The sequence below is a fragment of the Salmo trutta genome, chromosome 31, assembly GCF_901001165.1.
Source record: "Salmo trutta chromosome 31, fSalTru1.1, whole genome shotgun sequence".
NCBI lineage: Eukaryota > Metazoa > Chordata > Actinopteri > Salmoniformes > Salmonidae > Salmo > Salmo trutta.
In genome coordinates this window covers 38,000,125-38,013,723 of record NC_042987.1, presented here as the reverse complement: position 1 = coordinate 38,013,723, position 13,599 = coordinate 38,000,125, and the positions used below count along the sequence as shown (strand labels likewise).

General features: G+C 41.5%; 1 protein-coding gene across 2 annotated transcripts in view; it reads left to right on the top strand.

Annotated features, from left to right (window-relative positions):
* Positions 1-2,576: 2,576 nt before the first annotated feature.
* faim2a (Fas apoptotic inhibitory molecule 2a) overlaps positions 2,577-13,599 on the top strand; it is a 13,047-nt gene continuing 2,024 nt past the window's right edge. Inside the window, exons 1-10 of one of the 2 annotated variants that reach the window (XM_029726521.1) lie at positions 2,577-2,950; positions 3,767-3,955; positions 4,862-4,986; positions 8,648-8,712; positions 9,596-9,649; positions 11,150-11,200; positions 11,717-11,756; positions 11,938-11,975; positions 12,141-12,228; positions 12,555-12,650. In XM_029726521.1, coding sequence (XP_029582381.1) covers positions 3,784-3,955; positions 4,862-4,986; positions 8,648-8,712; positions 9,596-9,649; positions 11,150-11,200; positions 11,717-11,756; positions 11,938-11,975; positions 12,141-12,228; positions 12,555-12,650 — 729 coding nt within the window. In that variant the 5' untranslated portion in view covers positions 2,577-2,950; positions 3,767-3,783. Of the gene's footprint in view, positions 2,951-3,747; positions 3,956-4,861; positions 4,987-8,647; positions 8,713-9,595; positions 9,650-11,149; positions 11,201-11,716; positions 11,757-11,937; positions 11,976-12,140; positions 12,229-12,554; positions 12,651-13,599 lie in introns of both variants that reach the window. The other variant, XM_029726520.1, reaches the window with a different exon arrangement.

The window sequence follows — 13,599 nt, the reverse complement described above, 5'->3', positions numbered from 1 at the left end:
GTACTATTGGGTGTCAGGGAAAATGTATGGAGAAAATAGTACAATTTTTTTTTTTATGTTGTGAAGTGAAAGTAAAAGTTGTCAAAATATAAATGGTAAAGTACAGATAACCCCAAAAACTACTTAAATAGTACAGATACCCCAAAAAACTACTTAAATACTTTACACCACTGACTAATTAGTGACCTTAATTCATCCATCAAGTACATGGGTGTACCCTACGTGGAATGAGTTTGATACATGTGCCATAGGCTTTCCCCAACGAACGAACCATGACGGAATTGGTGCCTACAAAAAGACACCATTACGATTGCTCGCTATTTTGAAAACGGGATTACCATCTCCTCCTTTCTCTAATATCGCTGGTGTAGGGGCTTTTATTTTGAAGGCAGAAACCGGAAAATACTTTAGTGGTGTGTTTTATATGAACGTTCTTGCTACTTGGCATCCTTGGGACGTCCCAACCCCGACGTTACCCCATTGAAGTTTACATTTAAAATGTTTAAGGTTTAATGCTGCGTTCGAAACAACTGGGAACTCGGAAAAAAATACGAGATCAGATATCTTCAGGTCCGAAAGGCCTGAAGATCCTGAGTTGGAATTCCAAGTTGGATGACCGTTCAAAACATGTTTTCCAGTCGCAGCTGATATATAGTATATCTTGGTGGGGTAAAAAAAAAAAACTGTGGGATGCATGCCAGCAAAGCCACTACAAATCACATCACTAAACCAGTTGGGACAGCTTTATGTAGGCCCTAACAGTTTGTGGGTACCGTTAGTCACCGTTATAGGATCATGAATGTATTGTTTAGTGTTGTGTAGTGGCTTTGCTGGCATACATCCCACTTTTTAAAAAATCCACCAAGATTTACATGCTAAAATCGCCAGTGCACTAAACAATACATTAATTGCACTATAACGGTGACAAACGGTGCCTACATAAAGCTGTCCCAACATCTTACCCATTGCTACACCTGGCTATCAGTGGAGCCTTGTCTGGCAGCGAAACAGTTCATTCAGCCTCATTTACTGCCTTTTAAAAAAACATGGCTGACTTGCGTAAACAAATGTGGTTTCTAATGACAATTGAGATTTACAAACTATGGAATAAGGGGGCAACAAGCAGATAAAAGGCAATCTGCTATTTCGATTAAGAGATTAATGAGCGAGCTAGGACAGACGTAGTCAATATAACTATTTGTTCAGCGCTTTTGAAATGTACAGCGACAGAATTCAGAATATGGGCCGTTCTTACAATGTTCTCCCTGTACACAAAGTCAGAATCGTAGGATAAATAAAGGGGGCATATAAGCAGACAATGAAAGCTCTTACAATATTCAATGATTACATTTTTCTAAAACAGGTTATAGGCTACATGTGCACCACCAAGTCAGACAAGTAGGTGAAATTAAGAGGGGTAAATAGACCAAATTATTATGGTGAGGCACATTGGCTAATAACATCTTACTACACAACATACACTTAGTATTACTTTCTTAGCTACAGTATACATATCTCCCTGGCATATTACATCATTTATGCAGCAGCATACAGTACATTTTTGGACTCCCCTTGTTGTGCTGTGCTATTGTAACCGATGTGAAATGGCTAGTTAGTTAGCGGTGGTGCGCGCTAATAGCGGTTCAATCGGTGACGTCACTCGCTCTGCGACCTTAAGTAGTTGTTCCCCTTGCGTTGCAAGGGCCGCTGCTTTTGTGGCCCGATGGGTAACGATGCTTCGTGGGTGTCAGTTGTTGATGTGTGCAAGGGTCCCTGGTTCGAGCCCAGGTTGGGGTGAAGAGAGGGACGGAACTTACACTGTTACATCAACATCATACTTTCAAAATCTTAGCTAACAGTCATCATCATGAATCAAGTTGACAATCTACTGGCAAATCCTTTTTAATCCTTGCCAAAATTCGCCGCCCTTGCAACGCAAGGGGAACAACTACTTAAGGTCGCAGAGCGAGTGACGTCACCGATTGAACCGCTATTAGCGCGCACCACCGCTAACTAACTAGCCATTTCACATCGGTTACATTGACATGATCAGTCCAATCAAAGCTACTGTACATATAACGTGATTTGACTTCATTTTATCTGTGGCCAATGACCTTGAGCCTTCTTGGATGGGCAATTCTAATGTAACTCTATGGCAGCACCCAAGGGGCTAAAATGTTCTAGCTCTACCCTTAGACTTGGCAGTGACAGTGTCCCCATGAGTGACAGAACACTGAGCCAATCACGGCGCAACGCTCCAAATTTTCTGCTGGCTTGACCCACCACCAGAGAAAGCACCTAGCTAGGCTAAAACACTTGCATTTTATAGCAGGATTTATGCCACGTTCAAAACAACTGGGAACTCGGAACTGGGCACTCGGGAAATCTCCCTGACTTCTGGATTCAGTGCGTTCAAAATAACTGGGAAGTTGGGGGGGGGGAAACTAGCCCTGAATGGTAAAAATCGATTTGAATGGTCATCCAACTCGGAATTCCAACTTGGGAACTCGGGCCTCTCTGAAGAGTTCTGACCGGAAGATCAAGGACGTCATGATTTGACCTCATATTTTGATATTTTTCCAAAAAGCTCCCAGTTGTCTTGAACGCACCAATTTCAACCAGAGGATTTTAGAATTTTATGCGCCGGCTCTCTGGTAACCATGACAACGGACGCAGCGACAGGGTCAAAGTTGATTTATAAAAAAAAGAAATAAAAAAATCTGTCTGTTTCACAAGGAAACCGACAGTCTATAGACATTCTACCCAAGTATAAATTAAATGTAGTTTTGACCAGCGACACTTGTCGCATTCGAATTGTCTACAGACATGAAGATAGACAAAGTCTAAACCAGCCTTTAGGTTAGGGACGTCTCAAGGATCCCGGATTGCATTAAGCTTTTCTATGCGCGTTATTATTTGGGTCATTGAACGATTGGCAACTGTGTAACAGGTAAAATTATTGTTTCATTGGCATTTAACTAGTGTACGACAACTTGAAATTATTGGATATCTGCAGTCCAGCAATAACATGTAAAAATAACAGATATAATGTTACCTGGCTAATAGTACAAAAGTGGATGTGATACTCGTTAGCTAGCAAGCTTACAGCTAGCTACAGTAACTAGCTAGCTAATTTAGCTGTTCCTTCTCGTTTTAGCAACGATGGCAAATAGTGTCAATTGTAACATTACAGATTATGCGTTTTAATGCATTTTTGTGTAATGCTAGCTAATATGTTAGACTTCTATAGAGCCTCGGCTAATAGCTTGCTAGCTAGAGTTGAGTTAGCCACCTGTTGTGTTGCTACGCGCAGAATCAATATTTTCACCTTGTGAGAGCTAGTGAACACTAACGTTAGTAGCTAGCTAACTAGCCAACAAATGTTATTTAAGAACAGCTACCTCTCATGCCATGGTCTCTCGTGCAGGATTTTGAACCAACCCCAGTCTAACATACCTGACTAATCAACTTCTCCTCGGTGTTGAATTAAGTGTGTTTATGCAGGGCTGGACCAAAAGCCTGCAGTTGCAGCAGTTCTCTGAGAGGAGGATTGGCACTTCTGCCTTACGTTTACCCCTTCAATGTTTGCAGTTCTGAACGGATAGCCAGGAGACGTGTAGCCTTCTAATGGCTATGGAGAGTTTGGTTTCTGACACACTGTTCAGGTCTATCTGGTTCCTTCAGAGTGGAGTTGAGGGGAAAGAAGTTAAGGATTGTTTAAGTCTCAACGTCCTTTGTCATCCTCAGCTTTTTCCCCCACACACAGACTGCCTCACCTCACCCATGAGTCTACCGGCCGCCCCGCCCAGTTACGCTGAAGCCATGGCAGGGGACAAGGAGCAGACGTACGGTGGAGTGATGGTGGCAATGCCCCCCTACAGTGACAACCTGCCCCCCATGCCCCCTCCACCGGTGCCCATCCACACCAGCTGGGCCTACGTGCACCCCAGTCCCAGTGAGTCGAGGGGCAACATGGTCTACCTCCTTATCTTATAGCAATTCCATTTCTATGTCCTAACTAACCCTTTTTTTGATGTTCTCCCTAATCTTCCTGACCTAGATAGTCTGTGTATGCATTGATATGTAGGCTACGTCTGCCTTTTTTTTTTTTTATGTAGTTCTGTCCTTGAGCTGTTCTTGTCTATTGATGTTTTGTATTATGTTACGTTTCATGTTTTGTGTGGACCCTGCTGCTTTTGCAACAGCTAATGGGGATCCTAAAAAAAATACCAAAATACCTAATCTGGTTTTATAAAGTTCTCCCTAATCCCGTTTTGTAACGTTCTCCCTAATCCCGTTTTGTAACGTTCTCCCTAATCCCGTTTTGTAACGTTCTCCCTAATCCCGTTTTGTAACGTTCTCCCTAATCCCGTTTTATAACGTTCTCCCTAATCCCGTTTTGTAACGTTCTCCCTAATCCCGTTTTATAATGTTCTCCCTAATCCCGTTTTATAACGTTCTCCCTAATCCTGTTTTATGGACAGAGTTTAGCCTTGCTTGTTCATCATAACTGTCTTGGTGTGGTCAGTGCGTGGCCGCTGTTATTCCCAAGAGTATTGTCTTTTCATTCCCCCCACACCCTCTGGGCCCAATTTGTATCGCTGCAAAATGATCACGTTAAAAAGAGACCAGGTCACTAACTTCATTGTACAATGTCCAGAAAATAGCTTTTTAGCTTATACATGTAAAACGAGTGTGGATTTGCAATACAGTCTCCAGATCTGTTGCATCCCAACCTTTTTGTTGTTGCAATAAGTTATGAGCTGAGTTTTTAATGACACGGTCTGTTCTGAAATGAGCGCCACTTTATTTGCTCAGTTTTCCTCTCCCCTTCTAATTCTCTTTTTTCTGCCTCTGTTAGGCCCGGGCTACACCAACCCCTACGCTTCCGACATGTCCTCTCCCTTCTCCGACCCCAGCACCAGCGACAGCTTGGATGGAAGCAACTGGGAGGACAAGAACATCCGACGCATGTTCATTCGCAAGGTGAGAGGCTCTAGTGTCCTTTTTTTCTTTTGTCAACATATTTTTATTGACAAAGGCTCACCGCCATACCACGTTCAAGAGGTGGGGGATGAGGTTTTGGTTCGGTTAAAATTCTCTGCTGTATGCTATTAATGGTGATTTGTATAATTTACAGGTGTTTCTGATACTAGACAGTGATCGAGAAATAAGCCATTCATGGAATAGCCAAGCACTTTGGATCAATCGGCCATCAATTTCTAATGAGTTCTCTGGACAACTTTTTCTTCCAAACTTCTCTGCGTTGCTTTCCTATATTTACACCTAGTGCTTGATATAATGTTCACCCATGAAAGGATGAATTAATTCAAGGTTTATACAAATGTCCATTCAATATAAAATTATGTCAGAAAAACAGTAGTCCAAACCCCATGTCTCTGAATACAAAACGGGGACTAAATATATATTAATTTACAAAGCTAAGACTGAATTTCAATATCCACCCTCCGTGAAGACAATCTTCTCCCTTTAAATTGCCATAGAAACGGTCCCTCTCAACTTAGTTTGATCGCCAATAGAGGCACTGAAAGCCAAGGATCTGTAGGTGAAAATTAAAAAAGGTATCAAGTTGATTTTGATTGGTCCAACCAGTGGAAACGCCTCCAAATGTTACCACCTCACATACCAAATATGGAAGAGATACAACCAAGAGCGGTGCAGTCTAAACTAGCAACGGTCACAGCAAATTAACGTTCTTATTTCATCAACACTGTCAAGTACAAGTCTGTTTTCTACAATATTATAGCCTTAACAATCTAATGATTCATTCTATGTAATTGATAATGACATAGGGCAAAGAAAACAACGTTTTGACAAAGTTCGTAGCACCCTCTTGAATAGCCCCATTATTTATATATATATATATATATATATATATATACATACATACATACATACATACATACATACATACATACATACATACATACATACATACATACATACATACATACATACATACATATACACACACACAGCAGTGAGTGAACACCCTATATACAGCACTAATGTGTAGCACCACCGTGTCTAAATGTTGTTCTGCCTGAGCTAGGCCATTTCACTGTGCCCTTCTTGAATGGCCACAGTGAGTGTGTCCATATTTACCTTGCTGGATAGTCTTTTTTTTTATTTTTTAAAGGACCAAAACGAGCTTACTTCCTGTTGTAACCACACTCTGTTTCTCCTTGTCGTTGTTACCATATCTATTGTTTTTAACCGCTTCCTGTTTCAACAAGTCATGACACCCACCATTTCTGAACCATCTGAGATGGTGGGTGTCAGAATCCTCTTTCTTGTGTTAATCTGTGTCAGTTGGTTTAGACCCGTTCTTCTTTAAGGTTGCTGCCCCTATCATCGCAAAGCCTGTCTCTCCTTTCTGGGGAGGTTCCCATTGCTTGGAAGGCAGTCCCAGTTCATCCTTTTATTTAAAGGGGGAGATCAAGCTGATCCTAACTGTTCTATTTTGCCCTGTTTATCAAAAGTGTTGGAAAAACTCATCAATCAACTGACTGGCTTTCTTGATGTCTATACTATTCTCTCGGGTATGCAATCTGATTTCTGCTCAGTTTATGGATGAGTCACTGCAACCTTAAAGGTCCTCAATAATGTCACCATTGCCCTTGATTCTAAGCAATGTTGTGCTGCTATTTTTATTGACTTGGCCAAAGCTTTTGATACGGTAGACCATTCCATTCTTGTGGGCAGGCTAAGGAGTATTGATGTCTCTGAGGGGTCTTTGGCCTGGTTTGCTAACTACCTCTGTCAAAGAGTGTAGTGTTTTAAGTCAGAAAATCTGCTGTCTCAGCCACTGCCCATCACCAAGGGAGTAACCCAAGGCTCAATCCTTGGCCCCACGCTCTTCTCAATTTACATCAACAACATAGCTCAGGCAGTAGGAAGCGCTCTCTCCATTTATATGCAGATGATACAGTCTTATACTCAGCTGGCCCCTCCCTGGATTTTGTGTTAAATGCTCTACAACAAAGCTTTCTTAGTGTCCAACAAGCTTTCAATACCCTTAACCTTGTTCTGAACACCTCCAAAACAAAGGTTATGTGGTTTGGTATGAAGAATGCCCCTCTCCCCACAGCTGTGATTACTACCTCTGAGGGTTTAGAGCTTGAGGTAGTCACCTCATACAAGTACTTGGGAGTATGGCTAGACGGTGCGCTGTCTTTCTCTCAGCACATATCAAAGCTGCAGGATAAAGTAAAATCTAGACTTGGTTTGGTTTCCTCTATCGTAATCGCTCCTCTTTCACCCCAGCTGCCAAACTAACCCTGATTCAGATGACCGTCCTACCCATGCTAGATTACGGAGACATAATTTATAAATCGGCAGGTAAGGGTGCTCTCGAGCGGCTAGATGTTATCAGATTTGCCACCAATGCTCCTTATAGGACACATCACTGCACTCTATACTCTTCTGTAAACTGGTAATTTCTGTATACCCGTCGCAAGACCCACTGGTTGATGCTTATTTATAAAACCCTCTTAGGCCTCACTCCCCCCTATCTGAGATATCTACTACAACACCCGTTTTGCCAGTCACATTCTGTTAAAGGTCCCCAAAGCACACACATCCCTGGGTCGCTCGTCTTTTCAGTTCGCGACTGGAACGAGCTGCAACAAACACTCAAACTGGACAGTTTTATCTCAATCTCTTCATTCAAAGACTCAATCATGGACACTCTTACTGACAGTTGTGGCTTCTTTGTATGGTGTATTGTTGTCCCTACCTTCTTGCCCTTTGTGCTGTTGACTTTGCCCAATAATGTTTGTACCATGTTGTTGCTACCATGTTGTCACGTTGTTGCTACCATGCCGTGTTGTCATGTTTTTCTGCCTTGTTGTGCTGTTGTCTTAGGTCTCACTTTATGTAGTGTTGTGTCTCTCTTGTTGTGATGTGTGTTTTGTCCTATATTTATATTGTATTTATTTTTTACATTTGTTTTAAATCCCAGGCCCGCATACCATGCGGGAGGCCTTTTGGTAGGCGGTCATTGTAAATAAGAATTTGTTCTTAACTGATTTGCCTTGCTTAAATAAAAAAATAACATTTTGATATGGAATGACCCATTTAGTCTTTCATTAACTCTTCTCTCAATCGTCCTCTTCTGACACTGTCCTATTGTTTTTTTTTTTTTAACACTCTTTACATCACTGTCAAAAGACTACCGTCAGAACGTGAAATCATGTGTCCACAGTGAGTGGTATTTCATCAGTACAGCACTAGACGTAACCATAGAAACGTAGATCAATCTTATCTGGTAGTATAGTGTGAAACAATCTATCTTCTATCGTGCCGACCTGAACTAAACTGCGCTGTCACTTTTACATTATCTTCTTCGGCAACTATGTTGGATGGTTACCAGGCCAGTTCAGTGCAGCTTGGTTTGGCTCGGCTCGATTCGCCTCAGTACTGTGTAAAGCCTAATAGTGTCGTCTGTCTCAGTACTGTGTAAAGCCCAATAGTGTCGTCTGTCTCAGTACTGTGTAAAGCCTAATAGTGTCGTCTGTCTCAGTACTGTGTAAAGCCCAATAGTGTCGTCTGTCTCAGTATTGTGTAGTTCTCACAACTGGCCTCTTGTGAGAGACGCTCTAACCGGTCTTATTTCTATCCTCAGGTTTTCTCCATCCTCATGGTCCAACTGTTGGTGACCTTTGGTATCGTGGCTCTCTTCACGTTTTGGTGAGGGCCACTAACATGAATCTACACTCCAGAAAACATTTGAGAGCCCAATTTCACAAAGCATTTTTTTTTTTTTTTTAACTGGCAAACTCTGGTTATTTTCCGAATGGAATAAACCCCAAACACCTTAACTTTGCACTTGTACAAATGCTTTGTTAGAAAATGCTGTCTCCATATTGTGATCAAAAATGTATTCTCAACTTCTAATATATACTGAGTGTACAAAACATTAAGAACAGATTGCTAATGTTGCATTGCCACCACCTTTGCCCTTAGAACAGCCTCATTTCGTTGGGGCATGGACTATACAAGGTGTCGAAAGCATTCCACAGGGATGCTGGCCCATGTTGACTCCAATGCTTCCCACAGTTGTGTCAAGTTGGCTGGATGTCCTTTGGGTGGTGGACCATTCTTGACACACACGGGAAACTGTTGAGTGTGGAAAAACCCAGCGCCGTTGCAGTTCTTGACACAAACTGGTGCGCCTGGTACTTACTACCATATCCCGCTCAAAGGCACAAATGTTTTGTATTTCCCAGTCACCTTCTGAATGGCACACATTCTCAATTGTCTCAAGGCTTAAAAATCCTTCTTTAACCTGTTTCCTCCCATTCCTTCATCTACGCCGATTGAAGTGGATTTAACAAGTTACATCAATAAGGGATCATAGCTTTCACCTGGATTCACCTGGTCAGCCTGTCATGGAAAGAGCAGGTGTTCATAATGTTTTGTACACTCAGTACATGCTGTGTGCTTCTCACTGGATGGTTTGATAAAGATGAGGCTGAGTAAAAAAAAATCTCTATATATCTGAAGCTGAAAAATGGGTGCCCATCCATTCATAACTTGTTAAAAACTAATGTATTCTCACTCAACTTTACAGTGAACCAGTCCGGCAGTTTGTGCAGTACAATCGAATCCTCTACCTTGCCTCATAGTGAGTATCTCCAACATTATGTGCCGTCTACCAATGCCAAACTGGTAAAATAAGACTTAATGCATATCATAAAATGACTTAAAGGTAAGGATGATTCATCCCAATGTTCACCTCGAAGCCGAAGTTGGGTATTTAAAGGGAAGACATTTTCTTACCTTGAAAGCAGCAACTTGTCCATTTATTGTGTAGATCTTTGGTCACCAACCGGTCAGTTGCGATCGACGGGTCGATCTTCAAGGGATTCCTAGTCGGTCTCAAAACATTTCTGTAAAAAAAAAATCCTTGCGTTCTTATTTTTTTGTATTCATTTCACGCTGTTGGCAGTAGGTGCACTTGATTCAGCAGCCCTAGCGCCGGGAAGGCAAAGTGTTTCCATTTTGAACCATTTCATGTCTGACGGTAGAACTCCGCCTACCTGGCAGACCCAGAGAGGAAATCAAGTGCACCTATAGTACTACCGCTGGCCAATCAGATAGCTCAGATCACGGTGCCTGTACAGTTTCCTCGCGCCGTAGACTGTAAAAAAAAAAAAGAAGCCTCGGACGCTCTGCAGAGTTGATACTTTGAAATTATTGAAATCACGACTAGAGAGAGACTCAACGAATACAACAAAGAGCTGCTGTTTTAATGAGTAAGTTCATGTTTAATTTGTTATTCAGCACAATACATTGTTTAACACTTTTATAAACCATAGAATGCACTGTAGCTGCAATGAATGGCTATAGCAAAGTGTTCCGTTACACTTGTTGTTATTATTATTAGCGTCTCTTTTTTTAATATCGAGGAATATTTCACTTTCTTTGGTCATTGGAGTAAACATGAATTGGTGCATGAGGCAGAAGTAATGCAATGCAACTTAAGTTTTGCCATCAGCTGCAAGACCGTGTCCCCTTTTGTCAGCGGAGGGAGGGAGAGAGGAAGGAGGGTGAGATGGGTGAGAGGCAGCCTTACCGCTGCTCCCTCCCTCCCCACTGACTGACCATCAGATGCAGGCCATCAGTCCAGTAAAAAGAAAAAGCCAGTTATTAAGCTCACTCAGCTGTGCTTCACAAGTAATACAACAAATTATCTATTACCAGTGTGATCATAGACCTACATTTTGTAAATATAATTTCAAAATGGTCTCAGAAGAACAACATTGGCAGGGCAATTCAAGTATAGCCAATATGTAGTGATAATGTATTGGGCCTATAGCCTACTGCACAAACCTCGTTGCTACAGATCTATTTTTAATTGGTTAATGTTGCATAGACTTAATGTTCATGTTTTAAAATAAATCTGAGCACTAGATCTTGCCTTGCATTTTGACTCAGAAAGTATTCTTGACACAGAAAAGGTTGGCGACCACTGGTGTTGATCCTTCGGTGAATGGTGTTATTTTCGGTGGTATTCCCACCATTTTAGATGTGGTGGTGTTGTCGTCATTGGATTTAGGTGCACTGATATGGCACTCTGAACCAACCGTCATAACTGCTGACCACATAACTGTTCCTGTTCCAGCATTACCTTCATGGGGGCATACCTGGTCCTAGTGTGCAGCACAACCGCCCGGTAAGAAGCCAACTCTTTAGTCAATACTACCAGCTTTAATTTTACTATTATTTTGTATTTCTACCACTTTCTTCACCTTTTTATTCTTCTTCTTTACAACATTCTCAATTCATGCTTTCATAACTAAAAGATGGAGGCACTTGACTTTAACATGATCTATTTTTCGTTGATGGCTATTTGATTTTTTTTTTTTAATGTTTTTTTAAAGGTTTGTGAAAAGGTATTTTTTTACATTTTTTTTTTTTACATTTTAGTCATTTAGCAGACGCTCTTATCCAGAGCGACTTACAGTAGTGAATGCATACATTTCATACAATTTCATACATATCATACATTTCTGTGCTGGCCCCCCATGGGAATCGAACCCACAACCCTGGTGTTGCAAACACCATGCTCTACCAACTGATCTACAGGGAAGGCTTTTATCTGGCTAAGCTTCTCAAGTCTTAACTCATGAATTGGTGCTCTGTTCATACTAAAATGTTGTCATTGTATCCCGTTGTCTTGTTTTTACAGGCGACAGTATCCCACCAACCTCATTCTGTTGGGGATATTTGTAAGTATCAGCCAGAGGTACAGCATCTCTGCTTGATAGTTAGTGGTATGCTTAGTTAGTGCCTCTGATATTATGACCATTTTACTGACATTGTGGTACTCCAAATGATGTGAGGCGCAATTCATACTATACATACTACTCTGTAATATTTTTGTGTTTGTGATTCTCTTCTTGTCTCCAGACTTTGGCAATGTCTTACATGGCAGGAATGCTGGCTAGGTAAATTGTGTGTGTGAATGTAGACTGTCCACTCTTTTTCTACATGTGTGGAAATGCTGTCTAGTGACCTTTTTTTGTTGTTGTTGAGTGTATGATGGGTCACTTTGTGTGTGAGTGTGTATCAGAGGTGGTAGTAACTTGGTTATCCTTCCTCTGTGTCCATAGCTACCACAACACTAAAGTGGTGATGCTGTGTGTGGGTATCACCGCCATGGTGTGTCTGTTCATCACGCTCTTCTGTTTCCAGACCAAGGTGAGCTGTTACAAGCAGATGGCTAACAGCACAATCTGTGTTTCTCTCTTGTCAAGTTAAATCATTCTGTTTTGTGGAAGTAGTGGCATTTTGATCATTTAACTCGGTTGACTAGACGTCATTTTGATCATTTAACTCGGTTGACTTGACGTCATGACATGCTTAGTCATATTCAGCAGAGAAAAACTTAATGGAACGTTCAGATGCCTCACTGACATGTAAAATAATGAATCATTTCTGCTCTATTCATTACATTTGTATTTGCTATGTTTGCCTGCTGAACGTGGCCCCCTGGTTTTCGGTCTTGTCTTGACATTGTGTTCCAGGTTGATTTTACATCGTGTCATGGTCTGCTCTTCTCTCTCATGATGGTGCTGATGGTCACGGGACTGTTGCTCCTCTTCACCGCACCCTTCGGATATGTAAGCAGCATGCCTCTTAAAGCTACAGTCTGTGATTGGCACATTCATTTTTTCGACTTTAAATTAATTATATAAAAAAAATTGAAAATACATTTAAAAGGATATGGATTGCACAATAAAGTCATAGACTTATACTTATTGAACATTGAAGATTCTAAGTCCTAAATGCTTGATGGGCTTCAGGATAGAGACGTTCATTACAGGAAGCACAAGGGTAATGAACTTTACTGTTTGACCCCCGCCCCCCCCCCAAAAAATAGACGTTTTGAGTGGGGTGACGATGTGGAATGTGCTCTTTTCTTTTCTAAGTTTATCGGCTCCCAACTTTCCGTCTTTTACGCTCCATGATCTTGGCTGTGTCTTAACTGATGACAGAGTCGGAGCAGGTCAATTTGCTGATGCCTTGTTTGACTTTGAACGTGAGTTTGCATGACCTCGGCTCAGCCTATCAGACAACCATGCCGGCTCATCTTGATGGGGGGGCTCATTATAGATGAGTATAACAGAGAAATTGTAAATTTAAAAAGAACAACCCATGGACCACCGCCCATGTCATTTTATTTTTTCATCCCTCAGCTGTTTAACAAAACAAGTGGTGGGGTTGATGTGTTATTTTATCTCAGACTGTAGCTTTAAGTCCTTAAGGTTAAGGCTACACAGAGATTTTGTGTCCGTACAAAATCTGTCCGCTTTTTGTGCGTATGCAACTCGTCCAAAAGAAGTAGAGATGGGTTGAACTGTTGACGGACTGACAAAAAAAAAACAAAAAAAAAAACGGTTGAACAGCGTTTGAATGAATATGCTTTTTCATACGTCTCTGTGTGTCCACAGCCGATCCGGAGATATAATCACAAACTTGGAACTTTCTCACAACTCTACCACTGACCTTTTGTGATTTACCTGAAAGGTCGACTAGAGTTTGTACCTTGTTGGACAAGACTGGCTGTCT